This window comes from Amblyomma maculatum, chromosome 8 (genome assembly GCF_055883805.1).
Source record: "Amblyomma maculatum isolate TAMU_Amacu chromosome 8, ASM5588380v1, whole genome shotgun sequence".
Classification (NCBI taxonomy): Eukaryota; Metazoa; Arthropoda; class Arachnida; order Ixodida; family Ixodidae; genus Amblyomma; species Amblyomma maculatum.
The window spans coordinates 100,833,231-100,860,234 of NC_139351.1; the positions used below are offsets into that span (position 1 = coordinate 100,833,231).

The window sequence follows — 27,004 nt, forward strand, 5'->3', positions numbered from 1 at the left end:
AGAGGTGGCAGGAATACACAGAAGAACTGTACAAGAAGGACCCGAATGTGCAAACCCAACATAAGACGGTTGTGATCACTGATCTCGAGCCGGGCATCCTGAACAGTGAAGTTGAATGGGCCTTAGCCAGCCAGCCTTGATAAGAACAAAGCTAGCGGAATTGATGGCATTCCACCTGAGTTGCTTCAAAACCTCAACCATGAGGCTGTTAACGTTCTGTATACATTATGTCAGCAAATTTGGGCAACCCTGCAGTGACCACAGGATTGGAAGAGGCCAGTTTACATCCCCATTCCAAAGAAAGGCAGTGCCAGAGATTGTTCCAACTACCACACGATCGCGCTTATTTCGCATGCTAGCAAGGTGATTTTGAAAATCCTCCAAGGTAGGCTGCAGCACTAAGTGGATCGGGAGCTTCCGGACGTGCAAGCTGGGTTTCGCAAGGGCAGAGGAACTAGAGACCAAATTGCCAACCTTCGCTGGATCATGGAAAAAGCAAGAGAGTTCCAGAAACCCATCTACTTCTGCTTTATTGATTATGCCAAAGCGTTTGACTGCGTAGATCACAGCAGATTGTGGCAAGCTCTCCAAGAGATGGGAGTTCCAATTCACCTCATCTGTCTCCTCAGGAACCTGTATGAAGGACAAAAGGCCACAGTCAGAACTGGGCATGGTCTTACTGACTGGTTTCTGATTGAGAAAGGAGTGAGAAAAGGCTGCATACTGTCGCCCTGCATATTTAACCTATATGCAGAGTGCATCATGAGGAAGGCCGGTCTGGACGAGTCTTCAGCTGGAGTGAAGATTGCTGGAAAACGTATCAACAACCTTAGATATGCGGATGATACCACTTTAATGGCAGAAAGTGAAGCGGAACTCAAGAGACCTCTGATGCGCGTACAAGAAGAGAGTGAGAAGTTTCGGCTTAAACTGAACATTAAAAAGACAAAGTTCATGGCGTGTTGCTCTATCAAGTCCTGGAGCATCAAGGGACAAGAAGTGGAAGCTGTGACAGATTTTCTGTTCTTGGGCTCCAAGATTACCTCGGAAGGAGACTGCAGCCATGAAATTAAGAGACGCCTGCTTCTGAGAAAGAGAGCCATGGCTAGCCTTGACCGCCTAGTAAAGAGCAGATACATTAGACTGCCAACCAAGCTCCGTATAACTCGTGCTATGGACTTTCCAGTTGTGATGTATGGATGCGAGAGTTGGACTGTGAAGAAGGCTGACCGCCGAAGAATTGACGCGTTTGAATTGTGGTGCTGGCGGAGACTGAGAGTTCCTTGGACGGCCAGAAGATCAAATCAGTCGATATTGTCGACCATAAACCCTGACGGCTCATTGGAGGGTCAAATTCTGAAGTTATTAACGCTCAGCTTTGGTCATCTGATGAGAAGAGAGGAGTCGCTGGAGAAAGATTTGATGTTGGGAAAGGTTCAGGGTCGCCGGAGTAGGGGTAGGCAGCGAACGCGATGGTTAGATGGCATCCTCGAGGCACTGCAGATGAAGTTATGTGATGTTAGGAAGATAGTGAGAGACAGGAAAGCGTGGCGTGACATGGTCCATAGGGTCACGAAGAGTCGGACACGACTGAACGACTGAAGTTAACTTTCAAATTGCGCGCCAATCCCTTCCTATGCCCTTTTTTCGGTTTTACTTCCGGTTGCGTGAGGTCACATTCTTGACGTCATATCCACTACGGCACCCCTTTCTCTCTTTCCACTTTCACTCTTACCTTCCTTCCTTCCCTTACGCGCGGTTCAGGTGTCCACAGAACAAGTGTGGCAGATACTGTGCCTTTCTTTTCCTGTGAACGAGTTATTCTAATTAATTGCCAAATTAATTTGTTGGCCTAATGATGTTTTCAGCAACAACATTACGTCACCTTCTATCGATTGACACCACTCGTTAACCTCTATCACTTCTCAATCACTCACAACTGCTGCGGACACGTTCCGCGGACACGGTCTGTGGACAAGGCCTGCAGACACGACCTGCGGACACGACCTGCGGACAGAAATCTGTGAACATAGCGAAGTAATGCTTTCGCATTAATAATACTTTAGGATCAGTGATAAACCAAATAATTGTTTTGAAACAGAACAAGAGAAGCGATGGTACTTGGAGTCACAAAGCAGCAAAGAAACTTTGCCTGCTAATAATGAGTAACGTGCTTAAGGACCAATAAGGGCTATTAAACCTACGATATAGCATCCAGCAGGAGATGTGCGTATTATCGCTCTTTGAAGGGCTACTCCCCCCCCCCCCCCACACACAAATTATTTTCTTTATTATTTCCATAGCCTACACTGCTTTATTAGACACGGATGTAATACCTGAATTTCGCAACGGTTTTACTGTAATCCCTCCTCCGTGCGTGCGCGACTGCATGTCTTCACAACTTTTTACGATTGAGGTTAAAAGGAAAATGTCAGCAGCAAACCGCAATAAATATTCCCAGGAATCTATCACGTGTATTATTTACGCCTCAACAGTGCATGCCCACTAACGGCAAACTTCTGAAATTTCTGGAATTTTACCTCACGCTATCATTGCCCAGGCTTTAAAACGTTAAACCTCGCTGATACTTGCAGATAGAAGACACCGCGTGACTTGCACTATCGCATATGAAGCCTTTTTTTTTCTTTTTTTTTGTCGAAGCCCTTTTTGGTGCGCGGCTAACTTATTCGTAGATGAAAGCACACGACCTGATAACTTCAGTCCTCGATCATGCCAGTGATGCAACACGTGAGGTTCTTATCACTTCGGTGAGAGTATTTACCAGAGATACTGGGAAACAGGGCGCGGTCACGGGGAACGCGAAGCGCTGATAAACACAGTTGTGCTGATAAACGCAGTGTACCGGATGTTTCAGCGAACACTTTCAAAATAGCCTAAAATTAGCTGGTTTCGTTTATGTGTTTCACGTCCCAAACCAGTTAAGGCTATAAGAGACGCCGTAGTGGAGGACTCCGAAACTTTCGACCACCTGGGGTTCTTTAACGTGCACTGACATCGCACAGCACACGGGCGCCTAGCTTTTAGCCTCCATCGAAAAGCGGCCGCCGCGACAGGGATTCGATCCCGCATCCTTGTGCTCTGTACCCGAGCGCCGTAATCACTGCACCACCACTGTGGATCCCTAAAAATAGAGACTTGAAAGAGTAAGCATACATAACGACTCCGGTCATACAAAGTTGATCAAGAGAGGGCTAGCTGTCTCGTGTTTACGGCAGGCATTGATCAAATCCTGTCCGCACTTGATGGGAAGGAGTGTCAACCTACAGACTGAGAGATTGAAAAGAAGTGGATATGCAAGGAACATGTTGATATCTGCAGCTGAAAGCTGTTTAAACAATATGCGAACCCGAACAAGAGAGTGAAACCCGAACAAGAAGAGGGTAAAGAGAGTGAAAAGAGGAGACGGGTTATCGTCCTGCTCTACGTGCATAGCATCTCACATTGTCTTAAGAAGATCGCGAGCCGATTTGAAATTAGGGTCGCGCTATCTGCACTGAGCAAATTAAAGAATTTGTGCAGGAAGATGAACGGAACGAGCGAGCACTTTGTCAACTGCCGTGAAGGTGTTGTGTACAAGATTTCCTTGACATGTGTCAAGGCCTATGCGGGGCAGACAGGCCGATGCCTCAATGAGAGATTAAGGGAACACAAAAATTCCTGTGCAGCACTGTCGGCTCCAGGAAACCTGGCGACCAATTTCTATCGTTGTCGAACGGAAGACGCTCAACAGTACTCGAGGGGTAAACATTGTGTAGCAAGGTTCACGAAGACGCTCAACAGTACTCGAGGGGTAAACATTGTGTAGCAAGGTTCACGAAGACGCTCAACAGTACTCGAGGGGTAAACATTGTGTAGCAAGGTTCACGAAGACGCTCAACAGTACTCGAGGGGTAAACATTGTGTAGCAAGGTTCACGAAGACGCTCAACAGTACTCGAGGGGTAAACATTGTGTAGCAAGGTTCACGAAGACGCTCAACAGTACTCGAGGGGTAAACATTGTGTAGCAAGGTTCACGAAGACGCTCAACAGTACTCGAGGGGTAAACATTGTGCAGCAAGGATCACGAAGACGATCAACAGTACTCGAGGGGTAAACATTGTGTAGCAAGGTTCACGAAGACGCTCAACAGTACTCGAGGGGTAAACATTGTGTAGCAAGGTTCACGAAGACGCTCAACAGTACTCGAGGGGTAAACATTGTGTAGCAAGGTTCACGAAGACGCTCAACAGTACTCGAGGGGTAAACATTGTGTAGCAAGGTTCACGAAGACGCTCAACAGTACTCGAGGGGTAAATATTGTGTAGCAAGGTTCACGAAGACGCTCAACAGTACTCGAGGGGTAAACATTGTGCAGCAAGGTTCACGAAGACGCTCAACAGTACTCGAGGGGTAAACATTGTGTAGCAAGGTTCACGAAGACGCTCAACAGTACTCGAGGGGTAAACATTGTGTAGCAAGGTTCACGAAGACGCTCAACAGTACTCGAGGGGTAAACATTGTGTAGCAAGGTTCACGAAGACGCTCAACAGTACTCGAGGGGTAAACATTGTGTAGCAAGGTTCACGAAGACGCTCAACAGTACTCGAGGGGTAAACATTGTGTAGCAAGGTTCACGAAGACGCTCAACAGTACTCGAGGGGTAAACATTGTGTAGCAAGGTTCACGAAGACGCTCAACAGTACTCGAGGGGTAAACATTGTGTAGCAAGTTTCACGGAAACCAAGGTTCTGGCTCGGGCAAAAGACACTTTAAAAGAGAGATTACCGAAGCATTTAAGATGATTTTGGGTCAAGAAGGGGAATGCGTGAGTGTTCCGTCTGTGGCGCTCTGAAGGAAGGAAGTGGTACTGCTTCGTGCGGATAATATGACAAGAAGATAGGCGTAATTTGCCATTATTTTAGGTTTACTTTTTCTTCATAATTGTTCTTAGCATTTTTTTCTTCTTATTGTACCCTTATGTCTTTTTGTAATGCTTTCTTCTTCATCATATCTAAAATAACAGCCAGTTGGTAGTGAGAGCATCATCGATGTGAACGTCTTGCTGTAATCTCTTGTGTGTGTGTTGTGTTTATGAGTAACTATGCAGTGTCAGAGGTCTTCAGAAGCGTCATGGTAAATAGGTAATATATATCAGTAATCTGCGATTCGCAGAGGACATTGCCTTGTTAAGTAACTCACGGGACCAACTCCAACTAATGATAAACGATCTAGACAAGAGAAGCGGAAAGCTAGGCCTTAAGATTAATATACAGAAAGCTAAGGTAATGCTGAACAGCCTAGGAAAGGAGCAGCAGTTTAAAATAGATAGCGAAACATTGGAAGTGGTAGGCGAATATGTATACTTAGGACAGGTAGTGACGGCATATCCGGACCACGAAAGGGAAATAACTAGGAGAATAAGATTGGAATGAAGTGAATCTGAAGGTACTCAAACATTATGACTAGCAGCTTACCGGTATCACTCAAGAGGAAAGTGTATAACAGTTGCATCCTACCGGTACTGACCTATGGGGCTCAAACATGGAGGTTAAAAAAAGGGTTCCACTTCTGTTGAGAACAACGCAGAGGGCCATGGGACGAAAAATGGCTGGCGTAGCGTTAGGAGGTAGGAAGAGTGCAGAATGGGTCACAGACATAACACAAGTTACTGACATTCTAGTCGAAGTTAAGAAGAAATGGGCATAGGCAGGACATTTAGTTCGCAGAGAGGATAATCGATGGTCTCTAAGTCAATTGGACATCAAATGAAGGTGAAGAGGGTGGCAGAAAATTAGCTGCGTGGATGAGGTAAATGAATTCGCAGGGCTCAAGTGGATGCAGATATAAAAGGACCGGATTAATTGAAGAAAATGGGAGTGGCCTTCGCTTTGCAGTGGGTATAGTCCGGCTGCTGATGATAATGATGGGTACATATTTAAAATTTTATCTGTATATTGCCCAAAGCAAATCTAAACTAGCATATGCCATACGATTGCTAATCAGAGCCTTTTTTTCACATGCTACGCTGATGCCTTTGTATTCTGCATTGCACATCCTTGCAGATCACCTAGGGCATTATGGCCTGGGGAAAATCTTACAATACGCATTTAATTTCCCTACGAACGATTAAAAACTGCCCATTTAGAATAATTATTTACACCTTCAATGATTCTAGCGCTAAGCAATTACGTCATAACTATCGAATTCTGGAAGTAGCTGAACTAGAGTTAAATATAACCTATGCATATTTTTCTGTAAGTTACTGAACGACGACCTTCCAGTATCACCTTTCCCTCAAATTTCAGTAATAAATGATAACAAAACATGATTTGCGAGAAACAAAAATGCATTACTTCGTACAGTAAGAAATATAGGCGCAAGAAATAGCCGCGCAGCAGCCATGCGGTCGTATTCAGCTTAGCTAGCTCCACCGGCAGCGCTTTCTGCATATAATCGTCGACCGGACTACGATATGAAATATGTAGCGGATACAAGACCTCAGCTTCAAATTTGCGTAAGGTGATATGAAACGAAATAACAGCGCAGGTGTCAAAATAATAATATCGGTTGCAACCGCGCCATTCGCCGCAACCCCAGCCGACTTCTCACAGCCCCTCGATTGTTGGTGGCGCCCATCACGGACGCTTTTGTCCCAGAACCAAATTATGAGAAACAAACTTTTCATTTCTCTGCTATCATGGTCTGTAACGCGTTGCTATCCATCATCAAATTGCTAAAAAAAAAAACATATTTGCCAACGAAGTTAAACGTTTCTTTTTATCTCAAGAAAATATCTGATACTTGATAACGACTGTGTGTTATCAGCTCTGCGTAGATGTACTTTTCCTGTTTTCAGATATTCAAATCCAGTACTTTTATGCCTTTTTATGCCTATATTTATATTACTGTTCGAGTTGGGGTTAAGCATACCTGCTCAGTTCGTTTTATGTTGCAAATTAGTGTTATCTTTGTTACCAATATATTATTTATAGTCTATGAATAATTTATATAACTGTGAATCATTGCTTATTTTTATAATGATATTGATCATTCATTCATAAGAAGTCCCAATAGAGTTACTGACTCTGGGATCGCCTTCTGTATTTTTATGCTGTATTGTATACTAACGCAAATATAATAAAACTGAATTGAATTAAAACAAAACTGACAGCAACGTCAGTTCCTTGCTGATGGCGTTTCACGCTTGATTCATAGCATGTAGCCGAAGGGTTGTGGGCGAGCTCCCCCCACTGGAGCCAATGGAAGGGCCCGCCAGCGTATGAGTAGTTTGTATTCGGTATTTATTCTGCTCTAGAGTTAAACGTGTCTTGGACACTGTGCTATCCGCGGAAACAATTTAGAAAGGGAAGGAAATAGTGTGCTTTTGACCTCGCACTTTTCGAGTAACCTGAGGCTTGAAAACGCATGATGAGCTGTCTTCGATATAGACCCATTCTCTACGTTTAATTTCTTTCCTCAACCGCCTCCAGTTTTTCTTCGAAACCTGTTGCTCTAGCATTGATAGCGAGCCTCACAGTAACGTCGAATGAGCGAATGTTAGCGTCTAGACAACCGACATTAAGCCTAGTATGCATACGCTGGCTCAGCAGAGACCTTTATAATATACGGCCTCGGATATGCTGATGCTGGATCACACTTTCCAATACCCAGAGAACGAAGGCAATATTAAAGGATGGCGTGGAAAAGAAAAATATGCCTGCGCCGCATTTAGTGAAAGCGGTTCGCGCCTGCCACAGCGCGCTCGAGTCTGCAGCCAACGTCTGGCCATTGCGTTGGGTTTCCAACGCACAAGCACGTTCGACCGGTCTCTGCTGACGTGAGCGATGGGTTGCGTCCCAGACAACAGGCGCTTACTCTCTGAAGCGTCGTTCCCGTGCTTTATCGGGCGCTACTGCTGGCTGCCTATCTCTCTTCCACTAGACGCTTATCAAAGGTCGCTGTGGTCCCGTGACCTGACTTATATCTTTGAGAGCCATCCAGAGAATAGTTCAATATATTGCTTCTCGCGCATCCTCTCCGTTTGTTCAGAATATTCACCTGGTCGTATCAGCACCGCGTCTTCGTCTGTGAGTATCCTTTCTCACCAATTCACACTATGCACCTAACAGGTGCTGTAGAGGTGGAAAATGGAACGATCTGCTCTCTACTGGGCTCGAGAATGGTTGCTGGCTGGCGTGAGGGCATGTGAACGAAGCGAATGTTTTTATTTGCGCTTTCCGAAAATGTCATTGCATAGTTCGCTTACGCTTCCCGTGACGTCTGTGGGATCTTGGATCGAAATCGCCAGGTTTCTGAGTGCGCCCAAGTAGCGAAGCGACTGACAATTGTTTATATTGAAATTACTATAAATAATCGATATGGCACAATGTACGCACTGAGTTACATCGAGCAAGCAGATATTTATGACGTCGTCTGATATACATGTTACTATAAATGCCTTGTGATGTTGTAATACATTAGACTAATTGAAGGTTCTCGTCATGAATGATTCAAACTTATGCAGCGCTGGCGAAGTCCTTGCGAACACAAATGCAATCATTAGGTCATAATCAGAAAGCGTACCTGGTACGGCAGCAAGGTAAAAATTAATCGAGAAACCTGTGAGTTCAAAACTGGGGCTTGTGTCCTGTGAGCGACGACAGCGTCAAGCTATAGCGGAGAGGAAAACGTTAGAGTGTTTCATATTTTAACCAGATGAGGGGATAGTCAGATGCTCCATAAACACGAGACCTTATTCGTGTTGCGATCACTTGCTTAAAACAAAAACAAACAAAAAAAAGAATTCATCTTTGTTCGTTTCAGTAGTGTTTTGGCCAGTTCTCCCAGTGGAGTGGTTTAACCAAAGGAGAAATTTGGCACTGAAATGCACCTGAAAGCCAATATGACGCTAAAACTGTACAGTTTTCGGCGAATTTCCACAATTGAAAATACTGGCTGTGGCCTGGGGTAACAACCCGGCACCCTCACTTGCCTAGGGCAGTTCCTGTACCCCCCGCCGGGGTGGTGCAGTGGTTAGGGCGCTCGATTACTGTGCCCAAGGACGCGGATTCGAATCCCGGCCTCGGCGGCCACTTTTCGATGGAGGGGAAAAGCTAGGCGTCCGTGTGCTGTGCGATGTCAGTGCACATTAAAGAACCCCAGGTGGTCGAAATTTCCGGAGTCCTCCCCTACGGCGTCTCTCATAGCCTGAGTCGCTTTGGGATGTTAAACCCCAAAAGCAAACCAAACCAAAACCAGTTCCTGTACCAGCGAATTAGCTGCTAACTTCCTTCAATGGCACGCACATCTTATACTCTAACCGCTTCAAGGCTAGCAGTTTGCAGTACGATGCCAACAAATCATTAATTCAGAGTGTGAGCGGAATCACTTCCATACGTCCCTTCTAACGCATTAGATCAACACATTCCCATTTTAGCGCGATAGCGATCACTAGAAAACTCGCCGCTGTCGGTGTCATTGTCGGGGTTGTGAGCAAAATATCACGTGCATGATATGCTTGCTGGTGGTATAGCTGGCAGCGGACATGACCGCCCACTAATCGGACGTAAGGTTAGTGACGTTACTTGGGTAGGCGCTGCTCACTCGAGCCTCTCCTTTCATGTGGGAAGGTAATATCAGAATCAGCTTGCCACGGCACTTGCACTCTGAGTCAGGTACGATCCCCATGACCAAGCAGGCACACTCACATGACTTGGTTAAAGACAGAACCTATATTTCGAGGGGTAGCGTATACGTTATCGCGTTATACCTTTAAGTCAGAGCTTAAGCGCCCGACACAATCGAAAGCCTTTCTTTGTTCATGAGTTGCGCACGTGTTCGCAGGAAGGGTTCGCAGGAAATGTCCGCAAGAAATGTTCGCTCGAACTGACGCCTAACATATGTCTATATTGGTATTGGTAATTGATCCACTATCCTTCCTGACCTTCCATCACCAGCGGAATGCGCAAATCACTTCTCCACGACGGGATTCGTGAGAAACAGATTGTAATTGTCCTTCTCTAGAGTCAAGATGATAGTAGCGATGATAATGACGATGCAGTTAGTGATAATGATAATGATGATAGCAGAAATGGTAATGGCGCAGCAGTTATTGATAATGGTGGTAGTAGTGATGACAATGTCGATGCATCTAGCTGAGAATTATAATAGTAGCGATAATGGTTACGATAGTAGGAATGTCAATGGCTATGCAGTTAGTAAAAACAGTCCTGTTGAAGCGCATTTCTGTTATTTTTAATTGGTAGCTCTGTCTTCCAGCTACCGTAGCGGTTAACATGATCTTTGAATACCCTGACTACCCTGAACAAGAATCCGGAGTACAACCGTTTTCGAGTTGTACACGGGTCGTATGCCTAAATATGATATAATTACTGATTGGCTGAATAATGTTAGAGAAATCGGTCACATTTTCATAGAATACATCGTTTTCATTCATGTTGTGGCCACTTGATTTCAAAGGAGGACCAGCTTGAATACGCTTGTTCTTCCACAAGCCAAAGGAATGGACCTTCGGCGAACGGCTTTTCTAGCCGTTCTGTCTGCAACAGCCTTTACTGCTGTGCTTGCCCAAGGACCGCCTGAAGATGAAGTGATGTCGTTGCCCGGGTTGACTAACCAAACCAGTTTCAAACAATACTCAGGATTCCTGCAAGCGGGAGGGACGAGACGGCTCCACTACTGGTGAGTGCGAAAAATGCCCCTGTAGATTTCTTTGCAATGATCGTGCCGTAATCGAGTGACAAAGTACAAGAAACCACCTGTTCGGAAACCCAACGTTCTTTCTCCTCTTTCGCTGCTAATCTCAGGATTTCCCTGAATTTTATGCCAAAGGTTCCACACACACACACACACACACACACACACACACACACACACACACACACACACACACACACACACACACACACACACACACACACACACACACACACACACACACACACACACACACACACACACACACACACACACACACACACACACACACACACACACACACACACACACACACACACACACACACACACACACACACACGTGTCGAACATGACGAGACATTTCCTCGAAGTTTTCAATGCTGTGATACATGGAATAGGAAAGAAAAGAGTCGGCATGTCAGCTGGACCCCTCACCACCAAAACTTCTAAAATGGACGCAAGGAAGTATGGTCTTGCACATCTGGATATATGTATGTCGTACGGCCTCGCTTACACGATCGACTAGAGACTCTGAAGCATACGCGCGACACCACAACCAAAAATGTGATCATATCTCAATCCTGATCCATCAGGTTTGTGGCGAGTGAAGGCTCCCCTGAAACCGACCCTGTGATTCTATGGATGAACGGTGGACCAGGATGCAGTTCGCTCCTGGGTCTGATGTCCGAGCAAGGTCCGTTCCGTGTCGTTCAGAAGGGCCACAAGCTCATCATGAACCCGTATAGCTGGAACAAGGCAAGTCACCATCTCATTTTGAAAGATAACGCTCCATGTACATGTCTTCAAATGTGGCACGCGAAGTAAGCTTTTATTCTCAAACATTATAGCCTCATCCCTTTTGGCCGATCAGTCCTGCAGGCGCATAAAACAAATTATCATCCTATTAATAACATTAATTTTTGAACTGAGTGTCCTCTCTGCTGTCAACAATATCCCCTCTTTCTTTGCTACTTGGTACAGTTACTGAGTGTTATATTGCAAATTGCTTATTATTGCGAAAGCAATACTACTCGCACTTTCAAGCCTTCGCGTGACCCGTCTTACCCACGTGACACTGTGACGTCACACCCCCCGTGACACACGGGCTGGCATGAGCTGCCAACTTTGGTCTTTCGTTTCACATGGGACGGTTACGTCAGAATCAGCCTGCTAGGACCCTTGCATTCACGTTACCCCTATAGGCCACTAAGGCACGTTAATACGGCTTGGTTAAAGTGTGGCTTTATATGTGGGCCGAGGAAGAAGAGAGGGAGAAGAAGAACGCTCGGTCACCCGTAGCTAATGCTTTCGCTCAATATTTGTTTCAGCAGCGTTGAACCCTTGTAAGTTTTCTTCTAGAATGATACCAATATATCTGGGTGTTTAATTCTATTTCGATTCCTATTTTTGAAGTGTTAGTTCTGTATCCCAATGCCAGCTGAGCTAAAGGAAAATTTCGTGACTTTTGGAAGAAGTCACTTCATTGTCGCTTTGTGAACGTCCAGGTCCTTGCGTATTTAATATGTGTGTCCCGTTATCACAAATAGAAGCCATATTGATTGTGGAACCTCTGTAACCAGCGTCAAATCTACGCAAGTTGTCGCAAACGAGAATTTCATAAGTACTCGAGTGTGAAACTAAACATATATGGTAGCGAGCTTGTAGCACCGTCTATACCAATCGTAACCAGACAATTGGGTTTGTTAGTTCGTTCCTTCGTTGTGTGTGTGTGTGTGTTTGTTTGTCTGTTTGGAATTTAGCGGAGGTATTTTGCAGTCCTTAAGCACTAAATCTGTGCATAGAAAGAACTGTCGCTCTCACCTTTCAAAACCTTTCAAAGTGCGCAAGCGTGCCGCAAGGGCTCAGCAACGCGGGCTAGAAGCAAATCCTCACGATTTGAGTCTAAGGTCAAGTAGAGCGAGGTGGTCAAAGTTGTTTTGGGTGAGGTGAGATCAAGGTTTTTGAGGCCAAAAGTTTACCTCTGCTCATCAATCATGAGTGAAAGTTGTGCGCAAACCTCCCTGTGTATTACTGCATTATACTCTGCATTACTGCATTATACTGCACTATACTGCATTACTGCATTATACTGCACTATACTGCATTACTGCATTATACTGCACTATACTGCATTACTGTATTATACTGCACTATACTGCATTACTGCATTATACTGCACTATACTGCATTACTGCATTATACTGCACTATACTGCATTACTGCATTATACTGCACTATACTGCATTACTGCATTTTACGCCGCAACAACCTGCGGCTGTAGCCTTAAAGTTCGTCTGTCTGCGCTCATTCGGAACAGATCGCGAACGTGATATTCCTCGAAGCTCCCGCCGGCGTCGGCTTCTCGTACGATTCCAGCGGTCGGTATTCGACCAACGACGACCAGACTGCGGAGGACAACTACGCCGCCCTTCAGGACTTCTTCGCCAAGTTTCCGAGCCTCAAGAACAATGATTTCTACATTGCCGGCGAGAGCTACGGAGGCATCTACGTTCCCATGCTGACGCTGAGGGTGCTCAGAGATCCAAGAGGCATCCGCCTTAAGGTATACGAGTTACAATACTGACAATACTTACAATCGGAGTACAAATACTGACGCAGTGGCTCGTTTACTTAGCTTTCGGTTGCTGATCCTAATTTGTATCCCCGATTCAGAACTACATAGAGTTGAAACATGGGCTCTATGAATTTATAGAACCCAAGCCGCTTCAAAATAATTCGCAGCCGTCAGCTATAGTATCCATCATAGCCCCAATTCGGGAGGTTAAAACAAGCAATTTATAAATTAAAAAAAAAAGCTTTCTATGCTTCTAAGCACCAGGGACATTTCAAAAGACGTGCGGTAGTATGACATTCAGCCTCTGCAGAGCTTAGACTACTCGCTGCGGAATCGCAGTTGAACACTTAGTGTATACTCTCGTGGAAAGATTCCTATAATGTGAACAATTACTGCCATAGAACGCTGCCAACGACACTACTCCAGGCTTCTCCCGGAAACATTCAACAATCGTGTGTCTCGCATTACGTGGAAAATTGAAGGGGAAATAATTGAGGGGCTCGTTATTATGCAATTAAAGAAGACAACAGTCTATGAGTACAAGGTAAACGTATGGGAGGAAAAACAACGCGCCAATGGTCCCACCATCGGCGCGTTGTTTTTCCTCCCGCTTTGCAGGTATATTTTTTCTCCCTAAAAATTATCACAGAACTAATTCTGGTCAAGATCAACTACAAAACAATAAAAATAATAATATTACCATACGTTTGCCTCGGGCTCATAGAATTTTGGATCCTTTGTCACATTACGTGGTTTACATTCGAGAACAATCCAAATGTATCAGCGTCTCTTGTGTGTGTGTGTGTGTGTGTGTGTGTGTGTGTGTGTGTGTGTGTGTGTGTGTGTGTGTGTGTGTGTGTGTGTGTGTGTGTGTGTGTGTGTGTGTGTGTGTGTGTGTGTGTGTGTGTGTGTGTGTGTGTGTGTGTGTGTGTGTGTGTGTGTGTGTGTGTGTGTGTGTGTGTGTGTGTGTGTGTGTGTGTGTGTGTGTGTGTGTGTGTGTGTGTGTGTGTGTGTGTGTGTGTGTGTGTGTGTGTGTGTGTGTGTGTGTGTGTGTGTGTGTGTGTGTGTGTGTGTGTGTGTGTGTGTGTGTGTGTGTGTGTGTGTGTGTGTGTGTGTGTGTGTGTGTGTGTGTGTGTGTGTGTGTGTGTGTGTGTGTGTGTGTGTGTGTGTGTGTGTGTGTGTGTGTGTGTGTGTGTGTGTGTGTGTGTGTGTGTGTGTGTGTGTGTGTGTGTGTGTGTGTGTGTGTGTGTGTGTGTGTGTGCGTGCGTGCGCGTGTGCGTGCGTGTGTGTGCGTGCGTGCGTGTGTGTGTGGGGGGGGGGGCTATAACACGATTAAGCAAATAGGTCCATGACTAAGAAGACAAACTGCCTTTTCCCTCTCGCCAGGGCTACGCCGTTGGCAACGGAGCTTTGGACTTCCATATGCTCGGCAACGCGCTGGTGTTCTTCGGGTACTACCATGGCCTGTACGGATTAAGGTAATTCGTCCCTTGCAACGAACTCCACAGTCGTGAAAGCGTCGTTCGACTTGTAGCACGGCGAGGCGAACACGCGCGATGCAAAGGGAGCCTCATGCAATTAGTTGCCTGAGCGCGGGTGGTCAACAGGGCAACCACTTCGAGCCGCTGCATATTTTGTTAAACGCCTTTCATGTTTGATTTCTAAATGCCTGGATATGTGACGTATACTTTGGATATTTATTCTTATCTTTAAATAGTTTCCTAGAGGCTCGCAAACTCATTATTAGCCTGGTGTACTTTCGGTGCAGAATCTTATCTTGGTTCTTTCTTCTGTTCCTGAACTTCATTTTCTAACGAAGGCATAAACACGCGCAGCATTCCAAACCAACGAACAAAATGCTTGCTTATCTGTAGTAAATAAACGTTTACGAGTCACCACCTTAATTGTTCTAATGTAGAAAAAATTAGAGGTTTTTGCGGGAAATTTTGGTGCAATTCATTGTTACTAAACTACCGTCAATTATATGTGAAATTTCGATTGTACAGTGCCGGAAGACAAGAGGGCGGAGTGCTTGACATCGCCGAAGTGACGGATAATGTTTGAAGTCATAGTGCTGATCATTTAATTATTGTATTAGCTGTTTCAGTGGAAATATTATGAATATATGCCATGCCTTCTTCGTAACTACCTCGCTTCTCTCTCGCTGATTAGGTTCGAGCTGTGTCCTCGTCCTAACTATTTATTAAACAAATGCTAAACTATAATTCACATGCTTCTTAGCATTTGAATGTATTTCGTGCTGTATATAATGCGACAAATCTGACGGGCAAGAGGAAATAAAGCATTACTAAACTTTGATAATATTGTCTTTGTTCGGCAGCCTGTGGACGAGGCTGACTTCTAACTGCTGCAACGGAAGCGTGTCGCAGCAATCGTGCGACTTCGTCAACCGCCAGTCGGCAGCCTGTGAAGATGCGGTAAGTCATTTGACGAGCGCATTGAATAGACGTGTGGTGTCGCTTATCAGTGCATGAGGTGTGCTTACCTATGGCCTAGCTGATAGCAGAAAAAATGAGTTGCTCAGAGGAGACAATGCACGCTATCGTACTGCCTTGTCCAGTCGTAGTAAATCACTTGTCAATATTTAAACGACCTGACTGTAATAAATATTTCGATGATATTAACGCAATGGAGATCAGGATGAATACGTTCGTAATGCCTATTGACGACTTGGTGGGATAACTATCACGTTTGTCAAGGTAACGTTAAAGATGGGCAAGCAACCAGGAAAAGCGGGGAAAGGCTGCACCGTCGAAAATCACAACGTGTGTTGAAAATACTTATGACGTTAAAATGAAGTCGGCCGCTGTTGTGTATTTCGCCAAATAACGCGGTCCCATGCACTTACATGCGACTTAGTTTTGCGCAAAGAGCTTGTGACTTTGTAGCATACAATTTCAAACTGGCAGCTGCTAAATTGGAAGGAAGGGCACTTGCAGAAGGCTGGGCAGTGACTTTCGACACTGCAGTGCCTCACGAAAATTCTCTTATATACTCCATGCACACTGTATAGAGTGTTCGGATTTCAACTGAAACGTTTTGCAGAAACAATGAAATCGTGTCGTGTAATTCGCCCACATCGCATTGTAAACGGCACAAACCGATCAGCCTCTCTTTTAGGAGCTACAGAGCGCAATGAAAGGACGGATTGTTTCCACAGGCCAATACCAATCTATGGCGTAAGCAAGATGGGGTAGCGATGCTGACGCCCAGCTGAGCCGACTTGGGGCCGAAACTTGCCTCAACTCTCACAAAAATAAATGGGAAGAACTGCTGGACTATGACGTAGCCCCTTAGTGAGGAGAAGCGTGACTAAGTACGGTTCGTCATTTCGCAAGTTATATATTTTTAAAACGCGACGATAAATGTGCGTTGTGAGTACTAACTATGATTTGGTTTGGTTTGTGGGGTTTAACGTCCCAAAGCGACTCAGGCTATGAGTGACGCCGTAGTGGAGGACTCCGGAAATTTCGACCACCTGGGGTTCTTTAACGTGGACTGCCATCGACGTCCTAACTATAAAAAGGTTCACTAACCGCTCGGAGCATATAGTCCGTCATTCTGTTGCGCACGCTACGTTTCTTCGCATACACTACTGTTCATGATCAGGCCGCTTGTTAACTTTCTACCACCGCAATATGTATAGCGCAGTCGAGCTGTACCTCATCTCCTTCAGCTGATCCTCCATCGAAAAGCGGCCGCCGAAAAGCAAGGCCCCCGTGTGCTGTGCCATGTCAGCGCACGTGCAAAGAACCCCATGTGGTCGAAATTTCAGGAGTCCTCCACGACGGCGTCTCTCATAGCCTGAGTCGCTTAGGGACGTTAAACCCCACAACCCAACCCAACCCCAACCCCTTCAGCTAATGAAAGACAATGGTCGCTGTCCAGCATAAGAGCTTTCTCACCATGGTAGTTGCGAGACTCGACATAAATGACGGATAAACCGCTGCTTAAAGCTGGCCCTTCATAGAGTCCAAAAATTGATAAGCGGTGGTAATCTGACACGGCCCGTAGCCGGCAGGGAAATTTCAGTTATTGAACACTGGCACATGTTAAGTATAAGGAAAGTACAGGAAATGTCACTTCCGCATACACCAGCGTCGTATCATTTACTCTGGTGGCTAGGCCGCATATAAATTTTGTGGCCGGAATCCCATCTTTAACGACAAGGAGCACTGCGTGTTGAGACGACGCACACAGCTTCAGCGCTCCTAATTTATTCCGCAATCGTTTAATCTATTGTCCCTATGTATTGGCCTCGGTGTCATACAGAGCTCTTTAATACTACCTATTGCGAAACTTCCCATAGAGCCCATATATATCAAAACACGGAAATGCTGATTGGTCAAAATTCGGCTGTATACGAATAGTGGCCACGCCCACGGCCATTAAATAAAACTGTGTCTCAATCGCTAACATTCAGATTGTTGATAAACGCACAACCGCCATGCAAAATAAATTTAGTTGAAGACTTAATGTAGCGAAAATTCTTGAAGATAAAAGCCTTATAGTTATTTAGGATAGAAAAAAAGAGAGGAAAATGAGGTTATCAAAAGCAACGACGGAATTAGCAAAAAGCTTCTATCGACCACTCCCAAACGACGTAACAATTCATAGGCACCTGAAAAATGCATACAAAGTCTAGTCACTTTTTGAAGCGAAGTTTCGCAACTGATATGATCCAAGAGCTCTGGTGCCGTATGCACGGTGCGCGAGAGCCGAAGGCATCCCGTAAACTTGTTTTCCATGCCGGGTTCTTATCAGGTCCAGGATGCCATGATGGTCATCTACGAGGAGCACCTGAACGTCTACAACCTCTACGACAGGTGCGAAGACGAAGAGCCACAATTCGGAGCAAGCAGGGAAGTTAGCCTTACGTCCCGATACCACAGATCACGGCAGCTGATGGCGCGAAGTGTTAGCCTCCCGCGAACAGTGAGTATACGATAAGCATGCGTTTCTCTCTGCTAGCTCCTTTCCGTCACTCCGGCACGTCTTACCCAGGCGGCTGCTGAGAGTGCAACCATTGCAGATTTTGTTCAGTTCAGTTCAGTTCAGTCGTTCAGTCGTGTCCGATTCTTCGTGACCCTATGGACCATGTCACGCCACGCTTTCCGGTCTCTCAATATCTTCCTAACATCACATAACTTCATCTGCAGTGCCTCGAGGATGCCATCTAACCATCGCGTTCGCTGCCTGCCCCTTCTCCGACGACCCTAAACCTTTCCCAACATCAAATATTTCTCCAGCGACTCCTCTCTTCTCATCAGATGACCAAAGTAGCTGAGCTTTAACTTTAGAATTTGGCCCTCCAATGAGCAGTCAGGGCTTATGGTCGACAATATCGACTGATTTGATTTTTTACATTCAAATAAATGGAGCAGTTACTGCAATTTGGCCATACAGAAATCATACAGATCAAACAAAAATGTATGATCTGAAAAGATCGTACCTTTTTTTCTACTATCTGCATCTTTCTCTTTTTTTTATCATTCTTTATACCTTTTTTATTTTGTCTATACGTTTAAAACTTATCGTCATTTCCATTGTCCTCAGGAAAACCTGGGCGTCACACCACCGTGTATCGACAGCGAAAATGTCAGGCGCTACCTTACACGAGATGACGTGAAGAGGGCGCTGCACGTCGAAAGCTCGCCCTTGGAATGGGACGAATGCAGGTAAGACACACACTATCTTAGTGTGAATTTACTAACCAGAGAAAAAATTATAGGATTGTACAGAATATCTGCTTGATATCGATTTGAAATTTCGTAATGGGCAAACCATGTGAGCAAGACGTAGCAGGTTATTATGGAAGTGCTTTGCGATCGCTGTCACAGAATGAGTAATTTCGGTTAACGCAAAAATTTCGTGGTGATCAAGTAGTTCATGACTTTTCGATGTCGATCATGCGACCCGGGCTCACATGCTTGGCAAGGCAGGCAGCATAAGATCGTCTATAGAAATAAAAGAAGTGGTTAGTGCAGCAAACGGTTTATTTCGGTATGTATTACAGAAAAAAATGCTGTAGCCAGGGATGATAAACAGCAGCTTTTGAGCCATCGCAACGCCTCTGACACCCAAAACGTGCTATATGATCCGAAACAGTGGTTAATACGAGCCCGCAAGCTGGGAACTTTTGTTTTTTCTCAAAAATGGGATGAGAATAGCTTTCAATTAGTGTTTCATTAATATGTCATATGACGGCGTTCGCTGCTTCCTGTTGGCGTAAGTACATGGTAGATTGAATTCAAGGGTTGCTGATCAGGTGAAGGAAAGAATTGTCGCTTCTTTATCCAGAACTATACAGTAAAGACAAAGACATGACAGTGAGCCTGGCATTTCACCCCTTTCGCTCAACCTCCAAAAGAATGATTAAGTGCGCAATCTGACACATATAGAACAGTGGCAGTTATTTTTTAACAGCACAGGAAGACATGAGTTGACAAGACGAGTATGTGTCTCACCCTACCATTTCTTGTTATCCAGCGCTGCTTTAAAGAAAGGCTGACATTCACTTTCCGTTGTGCTTGCACTACGCTGTACAGCCGCAGAAAAGGGTTATAGGGTGAACGCTTAACTAAAATGCACTAATTCTGTTATTTAAGACCTGATTCGCAGTTGAGGCGTTCTTATGTGGCGTATACCCCGCGAAAAAAGAAACAAAGAGTCAGTACCCTTGTGTTGAAAAATTGCAAGTCGCTTTGTCCTTAGTTTTCACCTTTCGAAAGTATAGTGCGTCATCATTTTTTAGCGTTTAAAATTAAAGTCCACATGCTGCATCAGAAACAAAAAGTGTAATCAATTCATCCTTTTTCCCCATTGTCTAGCAACGTGTTAAACTACTCGCAACAGTACAAAACCATGAGGGACGTGGTGAAACAGATTGTCGACTCCGGATCCCTGAAGACCTTGATCTACAACGGTGACATCGACATGGCATGCAACTTCCTTGGAGACGAGTGGTTCGTCAACACTTTGGGATACCAAGTGAGTGGGAGGGATGGGTACTCAGATGGTTTGTTTTTTTGAATACGCCTCTTTCGCAGCGTACAGATACAGAGGCCAAACAATGTGGTACCTTCTAGTCCTACTTGTTCTTTCTGTCCGATTTTAAGCCCGTCAAGTCTATATTTGCCTCGCTGTCGGACTGAGAAGCACTGGTAACTGACATCCCTGTTCTCTTCTATGTTAAAACCGACGAGTCAAGCAGAGATTCTGAATTTACCGCGTATACTGACAACACAATCATCAATCTGAGGAAGGGCCTCAACTATGTGGATGTGACATCTCGCTATAACCACGCAGGGGTCCGTGCTCACGAGAACAAAGGGCGAACGATAACATGTACACACTTAAAGGCCATTTATTTCTCATGAAAGTATTGCACAAATTTTACCCACTGGCGACAAGAATCGATGCGGTAACCGTCGGATGAAGCAGACCACATTAAAGGGGGCTTCCAGCATGCTGACTGTGCAGAGTGTGCGACTTCGGCATCGAGCTTTCTTTCGTACCGGAAATGGCGGTGGCGCGCGATACGTTTTCCCGTGCGCATCGTACTCTTCTAGAAAAAACAGCTTTTTGCTTCCGCTGTTGTTTTTTGCATACTTCCGTCTTTTTACCTCAACCACGTGTGCAACTATGCGTGAATAGGCTCGCCCAATGCCCGCGGTGTCCGTGAGAAAACATCGAGAAAAATTTTCTTACTGGATGCAGTGATCTCGTTTCTTATTGGCTAAACAAAATATGGTCCTCATAAGACTGGTAGAACGTCAAACTTATTTATGAGCGCCTTTACAGGGCGAAAGGTGAATCGGAAGGGTGACTCAAGCAAAAAAAAATACCATTAAGTAAACTTCATGGGACAGACAGCGTCAGTGACAAAAATGATCGAGTCCAAAGTGGCAGAGTGCAGCAAATACCACCACGGCCTAGTTTGATGCTTTTGACTCATGCCTCGCAATTCAGTGTATATACAATGTCCGAGGTCATAGTCCGCTCATTCCCGCATTGTGTCTGAATTACCGAAATATCAGAAGACCTTAAGATGGTCAACAGCAAGCATCATCGTCATACCATCTAAGAAAATTACGTGTATTATTTTTCATGGGACAAAACTATGCTTACAAAATGTTTATATCTGGCTAAACGTTTAGACATAAGCGCTGATTTGATCATCGTTAAGCGCTTTCTTGATATTGGCACTTCCTGCGAATCCATTAAACGCTCTAGAGTTACTTAACGTAATATGAATAAGCCCCAGCGCGGTGGTGCAGTGGTTCCAGCGGTCGGCCACTGTGCCCAAGGATGCGGAATCGAACCCCGGCCTCGGCATCCGCTTTTCGGAGAAGGCGAAAAGTAAGGTGCCCGTGTGCTTTGCGATGTCAGTGCACGTTAAAGAAACCCAGGTGGACGAAATTTCTGGAGTCCTCACTACGGCTTCGCTTATAGCTTGATTTGGGATGTTAAACCCCACAAACCAACTTCCGTTGCCCGCCAAGGGACAAACGCTGACTTCCTTTGAGAAAATAGAAGCATTGTTAAGCCTGCAGACGCAGTTTAGGTTCACAATTTTTGTCATTAAAGTCGTGCAGGCATGAGTCTGACCTTGCTTGGTGAGAAGCAAAGGCTTGGGCCTTAGTGCACTCTGAACAGCATCCATGTGTATCCGTTTTGTTGTGCCAAGAATAACAGACAATCTTTGCCCTTTTCCAATAGTAAATGCACTCAGGTTTCTTTCCTGCTGTTTCTTTTCAGCCTACCTCAACGTACAAACTGTGGAAGCACGGAAAGCAAGTGGCGGGATTTTTGCAGACATACGAGGGCGACATAACATTTGTGACAATCAAGGTCAGTGTTGTATTTCTTTATTTCATCGCGTGGTTTGTCATTTATAAAACAGCCAAAAACAGCAGGTTGATTTGTTTACCTGTTAACTGTTAGAAATGACATGTTTGTTATCTTCGGTTATCACGACAACGTAGCATCAACCTTTTCGCTTTCTCCATGCAGTACGTACACACATACTCATACACATGCATACTAAATAGAATGACACGTAACAATTGTAAATTTTGTTCTGATGCAGATTTCTGCTCATATCTACCGTGTTGTTATTCGGCGTGGCGCATTAAACCTTTTAAATACGTACATGATTTTGTCAAACGTTTAGTGTAATTTAGGAGAGTAACTAACTTGCACCGTTTTTCAATGGCAAACGCGACATCAACCAAAGTAGCGAATATGAAAGCTGGATCAGTTATCGTCCCAAACTTATCACAGCTTTATTGGGGCCTCAAGCTAATTGGTTTGGCTCCTGACAAAGTGATGGCTCCCACTCTATACACGCTTCTTGAGCGACATGGGACTGGACTAGTGCTTGTGAGACAAGTTATTGTGCTTGTATATTTGTCACATCTGTTCTCATGGTATCTTCTCCCATCATGATCCTTTCTTCTCATTTTCCCCTTACCTGGTTCACAGTAGCAGGCGAGGTGCTCAATTTTCCCGCCGAGCTCTCTGCCTTTCCATCCAACAAACATCTATTCATCAGTGCATCTCCTATTTATTCATCAGCGCGTCTCCTATCTATTCATCAGCCCGTCTCCTATCTATTCATCAGCCCATCTCCTGTCGAATCATCAGCCCATCTCCTCCCTATTCATCAGCCCATTTCCTATCTATTCATCAGCCCACCTCCTATCTATTCATCAGTCCATCTCCTATCTATTCATCAGACGATCTACATCTATTCATCAGCCCATCTCCTATCTATTCATCAGCCCGTCTCCTATCTATCCATCAGCCCATCTCCTGACGAATCATCAGCCCATCTCCTCCCTATTCATCAGCCCATCTCCTATCTATTCATCAGCCCGTCTCCTATCTATCCATCAGCCCATCTCCTGACGAATCATCAGCCCATCTCCTCCCTATTCATCAGCCCATCTCCTATCTATTCATCAGCCCACCTCCTATCTATTCATCAGCCCATCTCCTATCTATTCATCAGCCGATCTACATCTATTCATCAGCCCATCTCCTATCCGTCCATCCATCCATCTATCTATCTACAACTTTACGTCCCCATGTTTATCGCAGGGCTTGTCTCGCTGACCTTGTGCAATTTTGCAGGGAGCCGGCCACATGGTACCGGAGGACAAGCCAGCCCAAGCTCTCCAGATGATTACCAACTTCATCAGAGGAACGCCATTTTAGAACAGTTTTCAATACAGCACAGTAGAATAAATACATTAGCGAATGCATATTTAATGCACTCGAAATGGATGCTAAAGTGAGCACCTCAGCCGGGCTATGTTTTTATGGCCACCGCGAGCTAACCCGCTCGTGGAGAGGAGGACATATATTATGGTGAGGCAGGCCAAAAGTAAATAAAAATAATGTGCCTATGCCCGTGGAACTAAGGAGAGGAGGACATACACTATGGTGAGGCCGACCAAAGGTAAAGAAACATAAAGGGCCTCTGCCCGTGCCACTAGGTATCACGGGCTTAAACCAATTGAAAGAAAAATGATTAGAAATTTCTTCATTAAAGAATTGCGCATTGAAGAAAAATAATAAAACAATAAAAAGGAAGAAAAAGCAAAACAAATGATCAATTTCAAAAATCTACTATCCAGTCCAACGACCGCCACGGGAACGGATCAGTAATAGTGGATTTGTTTATTTTACTTTTAATTGATATTTGTTCAGATGATGAGTAGCTGATTGAACATGCTTCTTGAAGGTAACATTTTTGATTAATAGGTGGATGGTGAGTCCGAGCTTGTTTATGAAGTTTCGCATTCTTGATGGACTTGATCCTGACCTGGTTCTTGGTTACTTGGTGGTTGTTCGTTTGCTGCCTCTCAGCGTGTTTCTGAAAATACTACGCGGAGAATTTAAGTCACGCCGCCCAGTTTTTCTTTTTCTCTTTTTCTTTCTTTTCCCCTCCCTCCCCTCTCCCATCCTCCACTCTTTCTACCCGCCCCTAATCTCTGTTTGGGGTTTACACAATATATATCTTGCCGCTGTGTGTTTTTAAAAGTTATGCATCCTGGACGTTTTTTCTTTTCGTTTTTTTTTTTATGTTTTTTTTTTTAGGAGCCCTTGTTTATGGCCTGGAGCCTGTCGGAAGGTGAGATGAGTGTGGGGAGATAGCGAGGGTCGCGAGAACTTGACCTTTTTTTTTTTTTTTACGTAAGATGGAGAAAGAATGCAAGAAGATGAGAGTTAGGAAAAAAAAAGGAAAAAAATAGTTAAAAATTAAAAATAGAGATGTACATATTGTACATATTATATATGTACAGTCGGTCCCCAGGGTAAGGGGATCTCACCTCAAAAAGAAAATAAGAAGAATATGGCCGCAAATGAGCCAAAACTTCATTTCCGCGGGCTGCACAGACAAATTCGCTTTCACTGGCTCGAGAGTACCATGATATTGGGGCATATTCTTTCTCTTCTCTCTGCACAAGGCAGCGGAGGTGGCTCAGCTACAGAGCCAGTAGCAGGCCCGTGCATTTTCTCTTCCTTCTTCCTACAGCCACAACCACAACAACAAGCAGGAACCGTGGACCATACGCCGTAATTGTCAGGTCCTTTCTGAAGTCCACTGCAAGATATTCCAGAGAAATATACTCCTCCCAGGAGTCAAGGAAAATATGGCCCATGGTTTCCGCTTTATGGCGAACCAAGCTGGACTGACCATAGGGCGAAGGAGCCTTTTTTCTTTCAGCCATGGCTTAACAGGTAATGTACCACTGTGTAAAACAAGGCAGAAACGTTTTTCTGACGATCATCCTGGCATCTTATTAACTCACTTTAAGGCCTACATACATTTCCCTCCATCCATTTCCATACATTTCTCGCCTCCATCGAAAAGATCCCGGCCCCGGCGGCAGCTTTTCGATGGAGGCGAGAAGCAAGGCGCCCGTGTGCTGTGCGATGTCAGTGCACGTTAAAGAACCCCAGGTGGTCGAAATTTCCGGAGTCCTCCACTACGGCGTCTCTCATAGCCTGAGTTGCTTTGGGACGTTATACCTCACAAACCAACCAACCAACATTTCCCTCCATAGTTTAAGGAGCGATAAGCAGGTACCGGCAACATGATATCAAGAAAGCCTTCATACTGATTCATTTGGGATGTTGTGCTTATTTCAGTGAGAAACTCCCTTTCGAAATTTTAAAATAAGCCGCAACCTCGCGAAAGTAAACTCGGCCTACTGTTTTTGATGTGTTTAGACGGCATCAATAAGTCGAGTAAATCATGATACTGTATAATTTGGACAATCGCACTCAGTTTCAAATAATCACTGCGCCGATAGTCGCGAGCGTTAGACTGCAACACACTACCGCGCTGTTTGTTGCACGTCGTCGCCTTTATCGACTTCCACCTGCGCGCAAAAGGTTTCGTACGTCCTACTCGGTTTGACGACTTTAAAACCGTACCATATTCATGCAAGAATATCTACCAATTACATTAGGTCATCACTGCCATCTTGGTTTCCTTGTTCTTAAATACCTCGCATCACAGAGTTTCAAAATGTTACCTAGAGGGGAAGCTGTGTCGCCATCTATGGGCGTTTGCACCGAGCTTCTTGATGACCAGTTCAGGCTCAAATAGGCGCCCAAAGCATCAAGCGTCAAATCATCTAAGCATCAATAAACGTTGTTCTGCAATAAAAAATGTCCCAAAATTCAATATTGTGACAATGGGCCCCCCGCCACCATGCCCACCGTCGTGGGCCCCCCGCCACCATGCACCACTACATGTAATATCCGAGCAAAAAGCTGCACTATTCCATGCCTGCCAATGTAAAGTTAGGCGAGCGGTTGCCATGACCGCATGTACGGCGCCCGGAGCCAGAATCGCTCGTTTCTTTGCAAACCTAATTCGCCAAGGAGAGGCGCAGCTGCGCGCGCTCTCCTGGCTCCGTCGCTGTGATATAACGTGACTATGAGGAGGTTTAAATAAAAATTGCTTCATCGGCGGTTTCTCCTCCAATTAAGCCTTGAATTAAGCTCATGCCGAACCGAGTGAGTAAACTCTTCGGAAGCGCAGTCAGGCCCGTCCAATCATCTTAATGATCCAAAACATTTTGCCTTGTTCAAGACATAATAGCATCACGAGGTCTGTCGGTGCCTTCTACATTTCGCCTCTATTGAAAAGCGGCTGCCGCAAACGAGATGGATCCTGCGTCATATAATTGAATCCATACCACTCGGAATTTCGAAACTTGCAAAACTAAATAACCATTGACGGTTAACAAGGATTGAGCCGCAAATTCCGCTTGCACACATATCGACGTCGTTTCATCTACTGTATAGAATCCAGGGACCCCACTGATGATGTAGACCTTGGATGGAGCGTCGTCTGAAGCAGCGAGCTTTGATGCGCGCTGATTGGTGCATGTGGTGTTCGCTTTGGGTCCGCACTCACTTCGAACTACGTTGCCTACTGCAGATGTTGATACACGCCGCGGGAGAGACCAAATATTACCGCAAGCATTTATCACGTGATTCTGGGCTTCTTGGGTTCTGGGCGCCGTTGAAATTATTTAAAGCCCTCTGTCAATTCGCATGCACCAGGGCAGGAACTTATGCTGAAGTGGAGGGTAGAAGGGCAGCCCCGCGGTGTCACGCAGGTCAAGATGTCTGCATGCAACATGTGCGATGGGGAAATTAAGG

The 27,004-nt window shown here is 45.1% G+C and overlaps 2 protein-coding genes across 2 annotated transcripts in view; one reads left to right on the plus strand and one right to left on the minus strand.

Moving 5' to 3' along the window:
- Window positions 1-27,004, minus strand: part of LOC146181988 (neprilysin-1-like) — a 101,162-nt gene that overhangs the window by 39,345 nt on the left and 34,813 nt on the right. The window lies entirely within an intron of this gene.
- On the plus strand, window positions 7,921-23,605 carry LOC146181989 (lysosomal protective protein-like). Its single transcript, XM_084576991.1, has 11 exons — window positions 7,921-8,088; window positions 10,481-10,702; window positions 11,313-11,475; window positions 13,037-13,282; window positions 14,681-14,772; window positions 15,636-15,732; window positions 18,080-18,250; window positions 18,872-18,993; window positions 20,146-20,305; window positions 22,076-22,168; window positions 23,453-23,605. The coding sequence occupies exons 2-11, from the start codon at window positions 10,524-10,526 to the stop codon at window positions 23,534-23,536; spliced, it is 1,407 nt and encodes a 468-aa protein (XP_084433117.1). The 5' UTR covers window positions 7,921-8,088; window positions 10,481-10,523; the 3' UTR covers window positions 23,537-23,605.